Source organism: Uloborus diversus, chromosome 5 (assembly GCF_026930045.1).
Source record: "Uloborus diversus isolate 005 chromosome 5, Udiv.v.3.1, whole genome shotgun sequence".
Taxonomy (NCBI): domain Eukaryota; kingdom Metazoa; phylum Arthropoda; class Arachnida; order Araneae; family Uloboridae; genus Uloborus; species Uloborus diversus.
Genome location: NC_072735.1, coordinates 184,341,455 through 184,362,807, shown reverse-complemented (window position 1 = coordinate 184,362,807; position 21,353 = coordinate 184,341,455). Strand labels below are relative to the sequence as shown.

The 21,353-nt window shown below is 33.4% G+C and overlaps 1 protein-coding gene across 1 annotated transcript; it reads left to right on the top strand.

The window, feature by feature from the left end:
• Nucleotides 1-5,525: 5,525 nt before the first annotated feature.
• Nucleotides 5,526-15,696, top strand: LOC129222641 (probable methyltransferase-like protein 15 homolog; the record flags this gene model as incomplete). Its single annotated transcript, XM_054857172.1, is given in 4 exon segments — nt 5,526-5,656; nt 9,406-9,597; nt 12,154-12,348; nt 15,288-15,696. Coding segments are annotated over 4 exon segments (927 nt in total), but the record flags the coding sequence as incomplete, so codon positions are not given.
• Nucleotides 15,697-21,353: the final 5,657 nt, after the last annotated feature.

Below are 21,353 nucleotides of genomic sequence, written 5' to 3'. Positions count from 1 at the left end.
ATTCGCTTAACTTACGAAAACCAAACTCCAATCTGCTCAATAAGCGTTGCAAGAAACAAAATTTGCTAAAATTTCAAAGTAATTGTTTAATTTGAAAACAAAACAAATCATTAAATAAAATTAAAAGTTGCATTTAACTTTAAAATAATCTTCCAAGCTTTTTAAATAAGCCATTAAAAGATAAAATAATCAACCAAATAGTGAGATGGAGTAAAATCAATAAAAGTTTTGTTGCAATATAAAAATTAAAGCAGGAGAAAGAAAAATGTTTTTGCCAATTTGGCATGTTCCAGGTTTTAATAATTCCTCCAGTTGCTCTTCTGCATGAGCTTTTTTTATTTATTTATTTATTTTTTTTTTTTTGTATTTATGATACGGCACTGTATCCTTGCTCTTTGAAAATCAATTGCTTCCATTTCGTACACTAAATTCCAAAAGTTTATTGTTTTTTGAACTTTTCTGTTGTAAGTACCCGAGTTGACTTGGAGAAAGTAGAGAAATAATGTTCATGTCACTACCATGTTTGCTCCTCTGATTCTTATTTCATATTTTAATGAAAGTTTTAATGTTTATTCATGACTCGATATAGTTATTTGACGGCTTTTTTAACATTTTGATGGAGTCTTTGATGTCCTCTTATTTAGTTGGCGTTATTTAATGGTTTGCTTTTACTCAGCCTATCATTTTACATTTTAATGACTTATTTTTGTCATTTGGTTGATTAATTTTAATCAATGGCTTGGTTTGTTTAAGAGTTCATTAAAAAATTAACTAATGGTATTGCCAAACAAGTAGTTTCTCAATAATTTTTACCAAACAGGATATCAATGTAGTTCTTAGACCTCATTTGGTTGTTCGCTGTCTAGTTTTGGCCTCCTTATTCTTAAAAAGTGTTTGAAGGAAGGCCACGAGGTTAGTAAATGGGCTTTCTAATTTAGATTGTGATTAGACTTAGAATACTTAATAATAGCCTTGAACAAAGGGGACTGAGAGAAGATGTGATTCAGTTGAGTTAAGTTTATTTAAACAGAATAAATTCATGGGCTGAATTTCTGCACAGGTGGTAAAACCAAGGATCATTGTTTTAAACTTTTCAGCAGGCCCATTATTTTACTTTTGGAATATAAAAAGAGAAAGCAAAGAAATTTGAAAAACAAAGGCATGGAATAAAATGCCCACTTGGTCTAGGATTGTTCGTTTCTTCCGTGACTTCTTTCCTCCACCCAGATTATGGTGTTTTCTTCTTTTTTACACTTCCTTACTGATAATGAGTAGGTAACAATTACTAATAATCTTACCGACTTGAACCCAACTATTAAAACTATGTAGGGGATGGGGGGTAAATAAAAACAAACACGATTACAACACTTTTGAAAATTTTTAAACGAAATTGTTCGGGAACGACGACGAGGTAACATATTAAAGAGATTCCGATAATTCAGCAGGGCTCCAAACAATTGCATGCGTGTCGCCATTTTTTGCAAATGTTACTGTGAAAAAAGTTGTTTTTGAAAGTTGAGTGATCTTAGATTTTCCTCTTCAGCAGGTCTGCAAATATGAAGTAACAAATTTCAACTAATTTTACTTGTTATGTGGAAGGTTACTAAAGACTTTTAGTTATGAATTTCACCTTCCCAGCTATTTTTGATGTGCAATTTAGCTGTTTTCATCCATCCCATAAATCTTGTTCTCTCAGGTAAATGGGAACAGCTTTTCATTCTTCCAATTTTTCGAAGATAAAAATTTTGATGTAAATGATGCCTTTGTGTATTTCACATGAATTCAACGCATTGTTAAATTTTTTGCTTGTTTTTTTTTAAAAAAAGATGTCAGATAACATTTCTTGGATTCAGCGGGTCAGATGAGAACCTTATGGTTAGTTCTTGATAATTGAGGCAGTGAGAATCAAAGGAATGTAAGTGCAGAAATTAAAAATTTGGATTTGGCTGAAATTGCACCCTTAGCTAGGGTGAAAAACTGGAACCCTCTACAGAACATGAAACCTGGGTGAAAGATGGAACCCTAGGAGAGAAAAATGGCACCATATTACTGCTACCTACTGTGGATCCTGCACCCCCCCCCCCCCGTGTTGTGTGCAGTTTTGAATACAGTTGAGCTAGTGAGAAGCAAAGGGGTGCAAGTGGCAAAATTAAAAACTTGGAGATAACCAGTACAAATGGTAGGTGAACCTCTCCTCTGCTTTGAGACAAGAGATGGTACTGGTAGCTCTGGTGGGTGCTGCTATACAGCTTGACTTAGAAAAAAAAAGTCAATGAAAGTCAACCTAGGATGTAATCTTTAAACGCGTTTTACTCAAAACTTGAAAATGTCCCCTTACATCCCTTTGCTCCTCACTGCCTCAAATGTTGGTGTAGAACTTCTTAATCATCAGGGCCGTAGAGGGGGGGGGGGGGCATGCCTATGCATTGCATAGGGGCCCGTGAGAGGTTGGGGGGCCCGCGAAGCGAGCCTAAGAAAAATACCCCCCCCCCCCCTTTTTTTTGAAAGCTTTTTAGTTTGAAGGAACTCTTTCTCCTAGAGATTACAAGTTTTCAATCTTGCAAGTTTGAAGTGAGAAATTCTATTTGTCCTTATCTTCATAGCCCCCGGTTTGACGAAATCAACCAAAATTAAATGTGATTTTTTTTCTTTAATTGCAAGACTAAAAAAAAAAAAAATCGCTTATTTTTGAAAGAGTACTGGAACTTTATTGAAATAGATAGAAGTGCTTTTTTTTAATTTCAATAATAACTTAATTGAAATTTAAAAAAAGCACTTGCATTTTTAGTGTTCGAAACTTAAAATATAGGGGAACGATGTAATTCAATGAAAGATTTTAAAATATGCATTGATTTGAGTTTTTAGTTCAGTGGTACAAAACGAAACTAATTCTAGTGTTTTTTTAGAGTAAAAATGGTCGCCTAATTTGTGGAAGCGTTTTTTACGAAGCACACCTCATCAAATGTCTAAAAGGGGCACTGTTATTTCACTCAGGGGTATACCCACCTACGAGGGGTCAGGGCCATTAAAATTTTTAGGGGGGGGTGGGTGTTTTAGGGGTACTTTCTCGTTTTTTGTGGGTTTTCATTTGAGGGGGGTGCGAGTTTGTTTTGGGGGAGGGGTGAACTGTCCGAATGGTTAGGGTTTTACTTTCCCATTAGTACCTACCATTTCTTTTAAAGAATTTTATGCATTGTTTAATCTAGTTAATTTTTCAGTTGATTCAGTGTTGTGTTTGTCGGTGGGTTGAAGGGATGATCAAAACCAACAGTTCGAAAAAATATATATATAACCCAAAGTCCATGTGAGCAAGTGATAAGCAATGGGGCATCGTTATGTCTCTCTCGTTTTTCCTCTCTGTTGATTAATATCGACGATTTACTGACCCAAGGGCAATTTTTCTTTTGTATTGCCTTAATTTGCAAAAGACTGAATTATTAAAAGTTTTTGTTTTCCTATTTTTTGCTGATGTTTTTGTAGTTCGAATTACCTCTTATAAGTCCTCAAAATGCTGAATTTTGTAATGTATTTTTCAAAATTTTTTCCGGGGAAGAAACCCCTAGACCCCCTAAAATTTGTGATATTCTACCCTCAACTCAAAGGAGGTCCCTGCATAGTTCTCCCTAAAACCCTCCTCGGCCAAGGTGTGGGGGGGGGGGGGGGGGGAACCCAGCTGAAAAAACACATTTTATAAAAATACATACATAGGTATATCGCTATATGTGCCAGAGGAAAAGACACATAATTGGGGAAAAAACTTTAAAAATGGCCTGTTTTGCTATTAACATAATGTTATCAGAGCTACAAAAAGGGTTCCCCATACTTGAAATACGTTAGGGTCCCATTAAGTCGAAATTCGGCCCTGTAAGAAATGAGTCTCTTTTTAAAAAATTACAAAATTTGGATTATGAAAAAGCATAGCAAAGCAATTTTAATTATTAAAAAAACTTTCAGATAAAAAAACTTTTTACTAGACCCATTGACTATATTTAAGATAATTATGTAGAAGCGGAGCGATGAAAGATGAGATTAAAGTAAAAAATTACGGGTCTTGAAGAAAGTTGCGTAAGGGCCCATAAATTCTGTTGACGGCCCTGTTAATCATCTAAACTGATTGTGTATAATGTGGTTATCTAGGCACATCAACCTGATGGGGAAACAAATCAGATGTTCCCATTTAACCCCTATTCCCTAGGACAAAAGAGAACATGATTTCATTCACTAACAAATAGAGACGTACCGAGTAGCACTTTCGCCGAGTACTGAGTACTCGGCCTTTAACTACTCGGCCGAGTACCGATTTACCGAGTACTCTGACTTTCACTACTCGGCTGAGTTACCAAGTACCAATTATGTTTCATGAAGAACCACCGACACACATGTGATGAATTTTGAACTTATTGAATAGTAGTATAGACCTCCTTGTACATATAATAGTTTTTAAAACTGAATTCCTGCTGAAATTCAATTTACGCATTATATAAACAATTTTGTTTGTGTCAAAAATTTTAAAAAAAAATTATTTTTAAAATTAAAAATAAATAAATAAAAGGTATGATTAATCAAGTTGGAATTAAAACAAATTTATACCAATCAATTATAGTTTTAGTCCGCAAAACATAAATAATTTTAATACAATAAATGTGCAGGAACACTGCAGACCATGTGTTTCTGCCCCCCCCCCCCCCCCCCCCCGTTACAAGGAATGTCTTTTTCAGTGCATAACATGTGCGCTAAAGAATGTTAAGACATTCGACAAAAAAATCTGACTTTTGTCGGATGCCTTTAAATCCACGAGCTCCCATGTTGTGCATTGAAAAAGGAATTCCTTGCAATGCCAAAACACATGCCTGCAGTGTTCCTGCACTTTGCTTTTAACGTTGTTTTATTTCCTTTTATTTTTTTAAGCAAAGGTATTTTCATAATTTTTTATAATTAATTTTTGTTTGTAACAAAAATCCATTTTTAACATAAAAATTCCATATTTTCTATACTTTTTTTTGCATAATTTTACATAAATAATTTTTATCAACTTTGGGGACATTAAAATAAAGATTTATTCCATTGAAGCATTACAAACTTCATTATTCTCAAAATTTAAAATTTGACTTATAAATTTTAATTGTAAATGTTTGCAGAATATAATGTTTGCTCTTTTTTCTATAAATTTTAGTATTTGCCTTGGACAATATTCAATTTTTTGCAACTACTCGGTATTGGCCGAGTATCTGATCAGAATTTGGCCGAGTACCGAGTACTCGGCAAATTGGCCGAGTAGGCCGAGTACCGAGTAGTTACCGAGTACTCGGTACGTCTCTACTAACAAACAATAATAAAATCAAATTTTTCATGCCCAGTAACTCTAACAGTCTTGGATTCACAGCACAAGTTTTCAGCCCTCAATTTATTCAGAAAAAAGGGAAGGATCTGAAGTTGAAACAATGAAATTCCGCTTTTTGTTACCACTGACAACCTATAAAAGATTTTTTCTTTTTTAATAATGATATTTTTCTCTAATGTTATAGGTTTTCATTGATATGACCTTTGGAGCTGGAGGACATAGCAGTCACTTGCTGAATACCGCCAAGATAAAGCTATACTGCTTAGATCGTGATCCCGTAGCTTATGAGAAAGCACAGTCACTTGCTAAATCTTGGTAGGTTCTTGAAATATCTTTTTGTACGACAAGACTGAGTTGATTAGTAAATAATATATTCCTCTTTTTTCTTCTAAGTCTTTTGAATCTCTGACACACAAAGGAAGGGGGTTATAAGTTTGACATGTCTGTGTATCTATGTGTCTGTTTATGGCACTCTATTAACTAAACGGATGGATCGATTTTGAAAAAAAAAAATTGTTCGAAAGGAGAGTTGATCGAGAGTGTTCTTAACTAGGTTGCATTTTGGATGACATTAATTAACGAAGATATTAAATAAAAACCTCTAAAAGGTTTTTTGCGATTTTTTGAAGTGAAAATATAGTTCAAAATTTTAAAATTTATAAAAAAAATAAAGAGAATTCTTTCCACTTCTGGTAAAATGTGTTTGGAAGTTCCATGTTTCATAGAATTCTAATTATAACGTTTTTTTAAAGCAGATTTTAATAACGGCTAAGCTTTTATCACGCGATTGATAACCAAATTCATTGTTGGCCGACAAGGAAATAAAAAGCCATGATTTAAAATTTTTATCTGTTTGCCAGTTTCTGTTTAATAGCAAATAAAATACTTTACATTGATTTTTAATAATACAAGGCTTTTAAAAGGATTTTCAATTTTCTCTTGTCATTCTACGGTTGCGACTCAGTCGAGTTTTTTTAAAATTTTATCATTGCTTGTTCTTTAAGTATTCTCATAGATTGGTTGACATCATGGCTACGGAGTTGGACTGATTTTAGAGTCAAGGAGTGGGAGTTAAAGACTCTAAAATTTCTGAAGTCAGTCATTTTGCTTCCGATTTTGCAGCCCTTGTTGAACTCATGTAGTTGACAGTCTGCCTTTGCTGTAAGTTAGTTCTCAGAGAGTGGCCAGGGCCGGATTTAGGGGAGGGCAGGCGGGGCTACTGCCCCGGGGCCTCCACAACAAAGGGACCCCCACAATAAAACTTTTACAAAAAACCCTAACTTTCACGAGTCGAAAATATCGGATATGTACATATATATCAAAATATTCGGATATATATTAAAGTATCGGATACTTTCCAAAATATGATCTTTTCGAACCCTGATTAGGGGCCTCCACACTTCTAAATCTGGCCTTGAGAGTGGCACAAAAATCATTGTATTTCAGTACATAATTTCAGTGGCTACATCAAAGAACTACTTTAAAAGCATTCATTGAGCGAGGTTTTAATTTTAGCAATTTTTCATGAAACTCACAATCGTGAAAATTTAAGCCTGACAAAATGGTTCAACTTTACACCAGTCTGTTCATACAAAAATTGCGAAATATTCAACTTGCGATATCCCTCATATCATCACTTTCGTGAAAATAAATGCTTTTACAGTAATTAAATATCTATCCATCCTATCTATTCGCACACCTATTACGTGAATACATTGACTTTTTTTTCCTTATGTATTTGTTCATCATCAGAATACTGCTAAAAAAGTTAAGGAAAGTAATTTTGCATTTTAATAGGATTTTTTTTATGTGAGAAGGTTGTAAATAAATACTGTCATGTCACCTTTCATTTTAGATTGTTTGAGGGAAATCTTTTTACTGTTTGATTTTATGTTCAGAATGAGTTGAGTTTTTCAAATGCATGTTTTCTAGCTTGTTGAGACATTAAATACTGCTTACACTGAAATTCTTAGGATCTTGAAATGCCTTGAGATTTTACACTTTACAGAATGACAAGTGGGCAAAAATTATGTCCTTCAGTGGTTCAGTTCAATCCAATTCAGTTTAATTCAATCAAGGGATTTAACCAAAATTTATTTCACATCTATACTAATATTCCTTTTGTTTATTACTGAAGGCAAAAAAAAAAAAAACATTCGAAATGTAAGGTTTTGGAATGACTAAACTGAGCTTGTCAGTGTTCAAAGTTGAAATATTTCCTTAGTGAACCCCTCACCCTTCCTCATTCCTTTAACGTCCTCTAGACTTAAATTGTATTTTCAAAGCTTAAATTTCAGAAAAAATTCTGTAGAAGATCCTGAGTTACTAACGTCAACAAAGGCCAAAACTGACTTCAGTTTTGATGAAGATTTGGGAGAGAACCCCTTCCCCCAAACGTTACTCTTAGCTGTGATTTTTGATGTAAATTTAAAATACTTCTCCAGGATAGACGTCTAATACCTCTCCCCTCTCCTTTTTTCGTTGAAGAATACGAATTAAATTAGTTTTCTTTCTTACTTAAATAAAGTTTTCAATTTTTTAAGTTCAATAATTTTCGATGGTTTAATGCAGCGGTTCCCAACATTTCCCCCCTTGAGAACCCCTTCCAAACTCCGTAAGAAGTTGGGGAACTCCTCGGGTTCTAGGTACAGTAAAACCTGTAAAGTTGACCACCCTTGCACAGAACCAGATCTATATCATATAATTCAACCTCTGTAAGTTGACCACCTGTTTAAGTTACCACTAAAGTAGTGCACCGCAAGTGGTCAACTTACACAGGTTTCACTGTAATAAATAACAAGCAAAAAAAAAAAAGCGTGTACGCACACATATAGACAATAAAATTTGGGAGATTTTTTTTTTTTTTTAGTTTAGCTCCATTGTGAACAACGAGAACGAAAACATAATTGCAAAGTATGGAATTACAAATATTGATACAAACTTAAAATGATCGCTAAAAATGAATGCAAAACAAATTCACCAAAAAATAAACTGGTTATTCTGCGTTGAGCTTCTATCAACTTTGAAAAAAAAAAATTACATAGAATTTTTGTGGAACAAATGGTTCAAAGTTCGGAATTTTTCTGACACAAGGGTACATTTATTTCTATCACTAAATCAGAAGTCAGTTAAAGAATGATCTTTAAAATACTTCTCAGGGAGCTGTTAATTATATTAACTAAATGAACTTTTTTCTTCCAGTAAAATGAGAAAGATCTCTAGGTTTAAGTCCTCTTGAAAAGGACTACGAGCCTAGCTGTTTGATAAGGATATAGTGCGCACATTAATTGTTTGATTGCTGAAGTAAGTTGTAGTCTATGTAGTGTGAAAATTACAATAAACAAGAGCGCTTTCTCACTTTTATGCATTTTTGACTCAACACACAAAAAGAGCGATAGCTCTTCGTCAGACTCAAATGGTTAAGAAACTGAACATCAAAATATTTGAGGCGCTCGCATATGCTCCATGTAATGTTTTCATCAAGTTTAATCAACTCTCCGATCAAAAACTTCTGAGGAAACGAACGCTTTCACATTCTTTCATCTCAGGAAATTGTATTCATAAGAAGAGCTTTTTCAACATGGCTTCAGGACTATCATTCTCAAGCTCCAAAACCGACGCTTTGCAATGACAGACTAAATTCTTTAAATGTAAAATGTGTCAGCAAGTATACAAATATTTTCATGCTAAGAGTATCGAATGTGTGACAGACAAATGAATAAAAAAAGAGCAAAATTTGCTTGGAACTGACCGTTTAAACATGAGACTTCATCAGAAACAGGCGTGTTAAACCTCCGCCATTACAATATTTTTTTCGCAAATCCCCTGAAGCCTTGCAAACCCCCAGGGGTTCGCTTACCACTGGTTTAATGTGTTAGATATATCTTGATGAAAGGGCGGCAAATAGAGTCCGCCCCGGGCAGCAGAAACTGTAGCTACGCCACTGTATGTCATGTGGAATTAATTCTTGGTTGTTGTTTTTTTTTAAATAAAAAGACATGATAAAAAAGAGCTGTCATTTGATAATTCAAAATAATGCTTATAAACTTTGTATGTATTTTCAGTCCCTCAGTCACACCCATCCTGGGAAGATTTAGCCAGATGGAGTCCCTTTTAAAAGATGTGGGAGTGAAACCAAATAGTGTTGATGGAATTCTTATAGACGCTGGCTGTTCTTCAATGCAATTGGACTCTGCTGAAAGAGGATTTTCATTTAACAAAAATGGTCGCCTTGACATGCGTATGGACTGTGATAGGTAAAAACCAAATTCCTAACTGTTGTATATAAAGGGCATATAAGTCATTGCTTTAGATTTGGTGTGCTTGAAAAAAAAATATACAGGCATTTAAAGTAACTTTGAACTATGTGGATTTACTTATATGAAAAATCTGAAGTGGATCCCACAAAACTTCATTTAATGTTTTTTTTATATCTCGAAAGAATGGGTGTGTGCACCCACTTCAGACCTTTCAAAATGTGCGTCCAAATACTGTTCCCTCTGCTTAAAAGTTAGAGGAAAGCATTTTAAAATGATATGGATCAAAGGTTAATCCAAAAGTATAGAAAAATGGAAGTTGGTGCACATTTTCTGAAATTGAGCTAACCCTACTAAAATGGTTTAAACTTTAGAGAATACAGATATTTAAAGAAAAAAAAAATTCCATACTTAGCTCTGTTCTACATGAAAAAAGGCACAGAACCTTTGAAACACAAAATAAAATGCTTTGCTACAAGTATAGGGTAATAAAAAAAGGTTAAATACAAAAACCACATGCTCTTTTGAACTCTATATGTAGATGCAAAAAGTGTTCCTGCTAATGTGCAAGATCCAGCTAGAAATTCTGGTGACACCGGCCTTACTTTAAAAGAATTTTGGACAGGTAATTTCGCTCAAAAATCAAAAGTGCTCTTATATATATATATATATATACATCAGTGAAGCCTTTTTTGAATTGACTTAATTTGAAAACAACTGAGATTATACTTTAGATTCCAAGCTAGATTGCCAGGTATAGCCAATGCATCAGGGAGTAAGTCTTACATAATATAGGTATACAGAAGATTTTTGGCTCTGCAGAAAATATTTTTAAACTACTAACGGTAATTTCTAAAAAAAGGGAAACTAAAAAATATCTCAGTATATTTCTGTTTCTACCCAAGATTTCCCTGTCTGCTATTCTTGCTCTGTCTTCTTTGCTTTTTTCTTGTGCAAAATTAATCTAAAAAATGATGATTTCTTCTTGAAATCATGATAATAGTACACTAATTACTTAAAGACTTAAGACAGGAACAAACGGTTGTTTATTTTATAAAACCTGAATTTGGTAAGCGGAAAATTCAAGCTATGTAAATTAAACAACTTTACAGACTACGGAACGGTCTCTATTGGTGAATCCTGCTGTAAATTGTGTTGTTGTTTGCGTTTCAATGCATTGGTGTTAAGAAAATTAAAAAGCACAGATAATCCGCACCTCATTAGTTTAACTTTTTTAATAGTTAATACATAGGATAAGTAGTTTTTGTTGATTTGTTTACAAAATCAAATATCGTCATGAATTTTTCAAGTAGAAAGCTGGTAGCTTATGTTTTGCCTTAGTCAACATTTGAGCAGTTTCAGATCTACATGAATTTTTTCACTATAAAATGAAAATAACAATAGTGATCATGTGTTTGATATTGGGCAAAAAAATAATGGTTAAGGCAGTTTTCTTCAGTTGGTGAAAAATAAACATAAATAGATGTTATTGCAAAAAAAAATTTAAATGATTTCAAAGCACTTTTTTATACTTGAATATAAATTTAATTATCTATTCAAGGGTGAATTAGGCAAAATATTTATTTGCAGAAAAGTTTCCAGATAGCATTTGTGTTTGCAGAAAGCTTTTCATTTTGTCCAAGTCTGCAGGGAGTGTTAAAAAACTGAAGCACTCCTACTGGAAAAACTGATCCATTGAAAGTGGCTTAATTTAAAAAATGCAATTTGAAAAGTCATCAGATTTTGAGTGTCTAGGAGAGGGTTGCAATCTGTGGCTCAGTAGAATCATACTTGTTGCTCTTGAAATGTTCAGTAGTAATAGTAGAAAAAGTGGGTGTAATTGTGAAACACATTTTAATAATTCTGTGCTCACATCCAATTGTGCTGCCGATTGCATGTAAGTACAATCTGACCATAAAACCGAGACACTCAGACACTACTATGCTGGGTAGCAACCACGTATGCATTTGACATCTTGACAATCTTTGGATCTGACCATTATTAAAAACAAATTAAGAGCATGCTGAGTAACAAAAGCCTCAAGTTGCATAAAGTTAAAAACTACTGAATATTCACCAAACCTACCACAACACACACACACACACAGCGTTCCTCTACTCAATCCCAGAAAACATTACAATTTGTGTTTCTACTATTTTTTACATTTGATTTGTATATTTAGAAAAGCTATATCACCCATACTTATTTTAATTACGTATGTTACTATGTGAAATAAATATTTTGGTTTCACAATGAACACTTGTTTCACAGTTGGTATCTATTATACTAATTTTTACATTATTAATGATGTGAATGCTAATATTTGGCTTTGAAAAAAAAATAATTTACTGCATCCCGGGAACAGTTTTATCAAAAACAGAATTAGAAATTATTCGCTTTCCTAAACCTCAACGAGCCAGCCTGTCCTTCCCTTCAATATGCTGCAAATATTTTTTAAGAGCAAAGAAAGAGTGAATCCATTCTTCAACTTATGATTAAAAAAAAATGTAATAGCTTAAACTCCTAATATTAATTTTGAAAATTCTTCCATTTCAGATATCCAAATCAAGCAACAGCTGCTGATGTCCTAAATACACTGGATGTTCAAAGTTTAGCGAAAATCTTAAAAGTTTACGGAGAGGAAAGACATGCAAAGAAAATTGCCCGAGCTTTGTTTGATGCTCGTTTCATGTTGAAAACCATTAATACCACCCATGAGTTGGCGAATTTGGTGGAAAGCATTTTGGGAAGGTAAAAAATGTCTACTTAAGATCCCAAAAGTTAAACTTTTCAGCAGTTAGTGATACCGATTAAAATTCCCCAAAAATTATCCGTAAGCGGAACCGACATTAGATAGCTGGGCCCGGAGCCTGTTGCTGGTTGTCACTTTTGTATTTGTATTAGATAAATCGCAAAATGCGTAAAGAGGAAATACTAAACTTAAAAATTACAAGTACATGATGCCTTTGGATTATATCCAAAAACCAAGGAAATACAGTACCGTAAAACCCCTCTTAACGGACACCCCTCTCTTATACCTTTCTTATGCGGACAATTTTTCATTCCCCGATTCCAAGGCAAATAACATTATTAAACCCCTGTCCTGCAGACACCGTTCTATTACGGACAAAAACATTAGTCCCGTTGTAGGACCTGTTCACATATTGGCCCTCTGTTCCATCCATCACGTTTTTTTCCTCCCGAAACCGGTTTTCTTTGCTGGTTGCCATGACAGCAAGCCATCTTGGACGGGACCGGTTTTGATTAGAAGAACCTGGAATTCTGGCGGCTGTCAAAAGTAGAATAGCATTTCATTGGTTTCCGCCAAGCAGCGCATCTTCTCTCTGGCGGGTGAATTCAGTCATGTGATTGATGTTTGGCGACGGTATGTGAATGCTACTCTTTTGTCGGCAGTCCGTCAGGTCAAAAAACGGAATGGATGGGACGGCCGGCCAATAAGTGAACATCCCTTTAGTGTCCGCATTAGAGGGGTTTTACTGTATAAGCCTTTGTTTGCTGAAATTTAATACTGTTGTTTAGTGTCATTCCGAAACTGAACGATTTCTTAAGCTTTTTAGAAGAGCGTTCGAGAATCAGTCAAGCGTCTACTTCTCAAACGCAGAAAAAGTTACAAGTTAATCTGAAACTTGGCACCCATCCAAATAGTGAAAACCACTCTCTTTTTCTAAAGAATAATAAAACTAAGCAATGTGTGATTTTCAATTGCAATGAAATGCACCCCTTATACCGGTGTGAGAAATTTAAACAAATGAATTTAAACAAAAGAATAGGTCTAGTAAATAAGTATAACTTTTGTAGAATTTATTTGAATAACCATCTTCCAAATCCTTGCCTTTCGAAGGGCAGATGTTTCATTTGCAATAAGGCTCATCATAGTCTGATTCATTGCATCGCGCAAGAAGAAAAAATTGAAGACGCCAATACGTCTGCTCAAGTAGGCGATATATCAAGTCCACCCCTCCCTTCCTCTCCTTCTACTTCAACCGCCTTACTAGCACATGGGCAAATGTTTCATTTGCAATAAGGCTCATCATAGTCTGATTCTCATGCGCCAGTAAGGCGCTTGAAGTAAAAATGTTGAGAGCTCAGAAATGAGTGGACTGTATTATGAAAATTTTGATTATTGTAATGATGCCAAAGGGCATTGAATTGACAATAATTCTTTACATAGGCCAAGGGGCCGTTACATGTATGTGCAGGGCACAGCTGAGGGTTACTTCCTCATTCGTTGAACATCCAACTGATTCAGGTAGCTTACTCTTATTTGCCGTAGGTGGCGCTGCTGTAGGACGTGACAGGGCACACCGAACAACTCAAAGATGTTATTATTATTATTATTTTTTTTTTTTTTGTAGTTCCAACTAAGAAATAGTCTACATACTTTCTCAAGAACCTACAACGCATGTCGAAGCCACACAGTATTTCTGCTTCCGGGGTTATGTTTAATTTAAACAAACAAAATAAAAAGCCATTCTTTACTCAAGAAAGAATATTTTACATACAGAAAATTGTATCACTGTGAAATATTTGTTGTACCACGGAGGTTAATTTAACTGTTTAGTTCACAGAAAGGTAATTTTTAATGAAATTTTGATTATTTATTTCAAGCTACTAACAAATCAAACTCTATAAAAGCTAAAAATTCCAATATTTTATAAAATATTTAATTTTATAAATTATTAAGAAATTACAAAATTTGTAAAGATATAAATAACACTGTTGAAAAGGCACTAGTTTTTTTAAGGCAGACTTTTGTTTCTAGGTCCCAAAGACCTTCAAAAACTATCTTACAAAAGATATGTCCACAAGTTCACATCTTTTTGTGCTAAAAAGGGAATTCCTTGCTGGGCTCATGATTTTTTTGATTAAAAAAGAAATCACAAAAGTTAGATTTTTTAAATTTAAATCAGAGTTTTTAAATTTTTTTTAAAGTTCAAAAATTTGTATATTAATAACTTTACATTTACAAACATAATATATTTAATACAATAGATGAATCCATTCAACTTACTTTTAAAATTAAGACAAGTGCTCTAAATATTCAATAATATTTTAGGATTTATAAATATGTTATAATGCTTAGGTAAGATGTGATTTTGTTTTATGCCTTGCTTGAAGATAAGGTTTCCATTATCATGTACATTTTTAGTGTAAAATAATATGTTGAACAATTACTTTTTTGAACTAATTAGTCATGGTGCATAAGAAAAACTCCAAATTTTTATTTTGTTCTAAACTAATTTTGGAGTAAAAGCAATAGAGTGAAAATCTGTTACACACACAGAAAGAGGGATCTATGTAGTTTTGCCTGTGGAAGTTAAGATAGTATAATGTAGTGTAGTTAAATTTAGAGCAATACATCCTAAAAATGCAAAATCAATTTATAAAAGTAAAATCAACTGATTTGAATTAATGATTTTGTTAAAAAATCACTTAATTCAAATCAATTGATTTAAATCAAATGATTTAAAAAAAAATCACTTGATTTAAATCATGATTTAATTACGATTTAAATCAAGCTGATTTTAATCAACAAACCCTGGTTCTTTGTAACTCCAAAACACATGTTTCCCCAATTTGTTTTACATTTCTTGCTTTTAAAAAGATGTTTATATTTTTTGCTTTACGCAAACTTGTTTTTTACACAATTTGTTTTAAATATCTTCCAGGGAACAGAGATTTGACAAACTTAACAGGCCAGTACATGTGGCAACTAAAGTTTTCCAAGCACTAAGAATATTTGTGAACGATGAACTGAATGAATTGAACTATGGAATGCAAATGGCACACATGTTTTTAAAGCCTGGGGGTCGGGTGGCCACACTAGCCTTTCATTCGCTGGAAGATAGGATCTTTAAACGTCACATCATGGGCATCGATATTGACGAACCTATTTCCCATGGCTTCAGCCAGAAATATCACAATTCTGTTATCTGGCATCCGCTAGAAGTAGTGCAAGCAGTTTGTGCCAACAAATGGACTTCTATGTATAAGCATGTTTTGAAACCATCTTTGGAAGAAGTGAATGCAAATCCAAGAAGTAGGTCTGCAAGGCTTAGAGCTGCAATAAAAATCTAGAGCTATTATTTTTGTTTCAATTCTGTTATTATTTGGAAGAGGCTGTCTGGAGTAGTTTTAAATTTTCCTAAAATTTCAAATTTTTTAAAAAGTCCTAAAATTCCTCATATTTTGTCCTAAATATCCTAAAACTTTCATTGTTTTGCCTCACATATTCACAGAAAAAGAAAAAGTCCCACTGAAATTGATTCAAACTTTTTCTGTCTTGTTTACATATTTAATGTTTACATCTCACAAACAAATGTATGATATGGCAAATGGTCGACTTGAAAATTCAAATTTTTAGCTAGTGCCCAATTGTCTTCTATGCTACTTTTTCAGGGACTGCAATACCAACATTGGGCTCTGGACCATACTAGGCTACTTCTCAGGGCCGAATTTGAAAGTGTGGAGGTCCTGGGGCAACGAAGGAGTGGAGGCCCCTAATCAGGGTTCGAAAAGATCGTCATATTTTCGATAATATCCGATACTTTGATATATATCCGAATATTTTGATACATAATGTATTTATCCAATATTTTCAACCTGTGAAAGTTTGGATATTTTGTAAAAATTTTACTGTGGGAGGGCCCTTTGTTGTGGAGGCCACGGGGCAGTAGCCCCGCCTGCCCTCCTTTAAATCTGGCCCTGCTAGTTCTATTCAATGAATCAATTTCAAATGAAGATCAAGTACCCTCTTGAAACTACTCTCTAGCTCCCAGTGTACTTACCTTGAATTTTAATTATTTTTATTTCTATTTACTTTCTAAGATTATACAAGGTGAGCAAATGCTGGATGTAATTTTAAGAAATCATATTTTTGAAACTACTGCACATATTACGATAAGTGATACTTGAATGTTTATAAAAAAGGACCAAGTTTTTTTTTCAGTTACAAGTGCTCAATGTGTCAGATTGAACATTTAAATTGAACACTTTTCACTATATACTCACACATTGGTGTAATTGAACATTATTGGGGAAAAAATTGGCATATTTCTCTTTATATTCACATGTCACTTGAATTGATTATTTCAGAAAGGGCTAACTAATGCAAATTTTCAGGAATCAATAAAAACTGATTTTTTCATTCAGAAATAAACTAATTCTACGAAAATTTTTATGACTAATCTAGCTACAAGTAGGATCATTACCTCACCTTAAATTATGTTTCATTTAAGGTGATGCCCCTTCTGCAATAAATATCCTGAAAGACTAGTTTAGAGTGATGGAAATGTAAATCAAGTGAAACAGATTTGTTTCAAACTGATTTATGATAGTAAAAAATAATATAACAAACTGACAAAATAATTAATGAAGCCTATATTCATAAATTCATTACCTTAAGAAAATAGTTCGTAAATTTTCCTCTTTCTCTCGTCTTGTTTAGGGAAATAATAAAGTCTGGTGTAAAAAAAAACTAGAGATAAAAAGCAAAAGTTTTACAATGGGTATAAAACTATATTCTTACTCATATTCATCAAATACATCCACCACAGAGATCTTCTTTTCTATCCTTCTCCTGTCTAGTTCATGTACCAGGTTCGATGTACATATTAGTATGACTATGTCTAAAATTGCACTGAATAATCATCTTGATATTTTATTTCTTCCAATAATATGAAAAATTTCCTTTTATACTCAATATTTGCCAAAGTTCAGCCATCAAGTGTTACTATATTCTCTTGAAAACCGTCTATAAAATAGCTAGACTGAAACCAGTCCTTCGATACTCTATCGGTCAAATATCTAAACATCATGAAGGTTGATAGTTGAAAACGTTTGTCGCCCAGTAGAATCTTTTTTCAAAATCTCAATGTGAGGGATAAGTCCCATTAAAAAATGAAGGGCACCTGTTTTAGCAGTTAAAGATTTAATTATTTTCAACAAATATGACAGTGAATCTTGATGTAATTTCAGAATTTTACTTATAAGAGATTGGATTTCACATGGTAATAATCTCAGATTTGTGAAAAATTCGTTTTACTCTCCTAAAATCCCAGTCGCAAAGGACAAACAAATGTCCTCTCAGAGGAAAGTCATTAGCAATCTTGTTAAATTTCTTCAGTGTTATTTCTAGAAAAAATCTCCTGCAGTGTTGTTCTTATTTTGACCAGCGTATATCTCACTGAAAGCATCCAGTTTTTTTTGAGCTATCACGATTGCTTATTGCTTTTATTTGACTGTTTTTGATGTCCTATCATTTTTCCCACCGCCACCCTCCGTAGCATCACCGTCGACCCGGTCCTCACGATGCTGCACCTCTAGCGAAAACCGTCTCCACATTTTGTCAATATCCTACACTTACATGCATACATACACGCACCTACACACATACACAAACACACACACATACTCACATACACACAACTACCCACACACTCATGCCTGCACACAGACACAAACACACATACCTACACACACACCCTCTACACACAAACACTCACGCTTACATATACACACACACTCGTGATTGCGAAAAACATAAGTTGAATTTAAGATGACAAAATTCAAATTAATTTTTTTTTTTTCGCAGTTCCTCGAGTGATGTTAATAAAATCCCTGAGAAATTAGCAAATTTCATTCAGATTCCATAATTTTGAATCCCCTCTAAACTGACGAAGTTACCATTATTGAAATTATGCTATCAAAGGAGTTATTTGTTTTTACTTCATTCTGCCAGAACATCTAATTCTTCTATGATCTTGCCATTGCATCTTAGTATTTCTTCCTTCACATTTAGAGCAGAAAGAGCATAAGTCCGGAACTTATGCCCTTTTTGCACTAAATGAAAAATGTGAACCTTAAATAAAGTGCTTTGTTGTAAAAGGATTGAATTCCCTGCTACACCAGTGGATGTCTCTACATACAAATATAAGAAAACAGCTAACTCAATTTTGAAAAAAACGTGACTTATGCCCTTTCTGAAATAATCCATTTACTTATTGTTACATGTGCAGTAGTTTCGAAAATATGCTTTTTTGAAATTGAGTCCATCATTTGTACTCACCCCTGAATATATGGTTTGGGATTTAAACAGCTTAGAATAGAAACCTTTGGTTGTATCTTTTGTTACAAAATTTATCCTATCAACATATTCTTTTGTTGTTTTTGTTGCTTAAAACACTTCGATATTCGAGCCCGAGTAGACAATGCTACCCGGTTTAAGGCAGAAGAGAGGCAAAGCACCATTAAGGTGGAAGTCCGTTTCGCTCAGTCAGCACATTATAGATGGAAGCACCATCTTTCAATGAACCAGAAGGCGAACAATTCCTGGTTCAGCTCTCCAGAGGTATTGATTCATTTGGAGGACTTTATGACTGCAACATAGTTTAACGTGCCCCAGTCATCATCAGCAAACACGGGGGATCTTCGACTGGCTGGCATGTAATCCGGAACTCTCCCGTTACAAGCCCGTTGCCTTACAGGCCACCATGGCCCTGTTCCATTGTAACCAGTTGGAACAACTAAAACATATCCCTCCTACTCTTTCCTCCTGATTATAGCAGAAAACCTTTAGATTCTGTAACCATAATCTCAAAATTCAGTTACTTATTTAGAAATTCTTCATTAAGCCTCTTCCAATCAAAGTAGGTTTCGTTAGGTGACCTCAACGAAACCCATGCACAAAATTGTAAGGGGGAGGGCTCAGATATTTTCCCTATGGAAACTGATTTCAGTGCAGCTTAGAGTTAGTAAAATTTGACATTTTAATAACGTATTTTGCGCCAAACTTCTATACAACTATAGTAAAAAAAAAAAATTCTTCATATATTCTGAAACATTTTAACTGTCACTTGTAATAAAAACTTACTACTAAATTTCGGTTTTGAGATATGTAGTACTTTTTGTTAAATTTTTCTCGAGTACGGTTTCGCATCAAAGAGAGCTCAGGTGCCACCAACTGAGGGAAACCTTAACAAAAATTACTTTTCAGATTTTTTACTTCATATTTTTTACCAAGTGATCAAATTAAGATTATTGACTGCTAAAAATCCACAATAAGTCCTTTTACTTGGGAAATTTCAATTAATGCTGTCTTCCCTCTCATATTAGTACATGTTACCTAGTTGTTGTTTTTCTTTGGAAATCATTTTGTATTATTTTAATTTGATTTCAATGGTATGAAATTCTATCACACTCCAAACTTTAAAAAGCTCAAACTATATTTGGCAAACTAAACACTAAAAATTTTTTAACTTGTTACCTATACTGAAATTTCAACAAGTCAAAATAATTTTACAGCAGTGAAAAAAATGTCACCAACTTTTTGTAACTGAAGCAAAAAGATTATATATTTTTTAATTTTTCTTAAAATTCTAGTGTTTTAGCCCTTAGTTAGAAATATACATTGTTTATATATGAAAGAGAGAGAGAAAAGAGGAAGTAAATCTTTGAACATTGTAAGAAGTAAAACCAAAATGCATGAAAATTGTATAATGCTTAGAGATTTAAAATTTCCAAAAATTTTGAAACTGCAGGGAAAAAAGTTATTTCCTCCTTAATATTGGATGATGTGGATTTTAGAATAATTTGACATTTCAATCATTCTGAAATACTTGTAACATCCATATCAAAAATTTTGAGTTGATGTGTTTGCAAAGTGGCCAGTTTATTAGCAAACATCATAAATGATAAGCACATAACTATATTTTTTAAAACTTATTAAATTTGCTACATTTCATTTTAATGCATTTTTCTTTGTTATTTTATTTTAAACTGAAATATGGGAGAACATTAAGACTGGCTCACAGTAAATAATTTTTTTGAAAACTATATCAGATTAAAATTCAGATCAGGCAAAAACAATAATAAAAGTTTAACACATATCTAGTTTTCCTCTTAATTTTATTATTTCATAAAATAAACATACCAATGAAGACAAAATTCTTTATGTACATCTTTTTTAAAAACAACTCTGATTTGATGAGCAATGTTTATTTTTCAAGCGGTGCATAATTCAACAGCTTTTCAATCAGATCAACATGTCCGAGAAGCATCCGGCGACAACAGTAACGCTTCAAGCCCAGAGCATCAAGGGCATCACTGGGGAATAAAATAGAAAGTAAACTAAACATTTGACTTTGTAAAGGAAGAAATTTTAACATTTAAATATAAAATTTGTGAAATCAATGTGAAACAGCATTACATTTGATTTGAGAAGAAAACAACAGAGAAATTTTCACACAGTATAACTTTGATTTAACGATTTCCTCAATTTAATAATACATTTCACTGGTCCAGATTTGACTGCAATCCTGCATTGAATGTCTATGTAAATAAGTGTAATTTAAAGATATCCTGGATTCAATGACAACATTTTCCAGTCCCTTGACAATGCTTAAATCATGGTTATACTGTATATTAATTTATAGATGTCTGACCAAAGAATGATTTCACTTCAATTAATGCAAAAAAAAAAAAAAAAAAAAAATTTGTAGATTAATTAGCAACAGTAATTTTTTTCTATACAACTCCAAAAAGGAAAGAAAATGGTGAAGGAAGAATTAGAATCTAGGCAAGGGAAAAAAACACACAATTTTGTAAAAATGAAGAGAAATCAAGCACTGAAGACTAAAGCGCAGGCTTGTAGTTTTGGCCGGACAAAACCCATTTTGGCCATGCCACTGGCAAAAACAAAAACCGGCCAAAACTGTGTTGTATAAAAACACACTAAT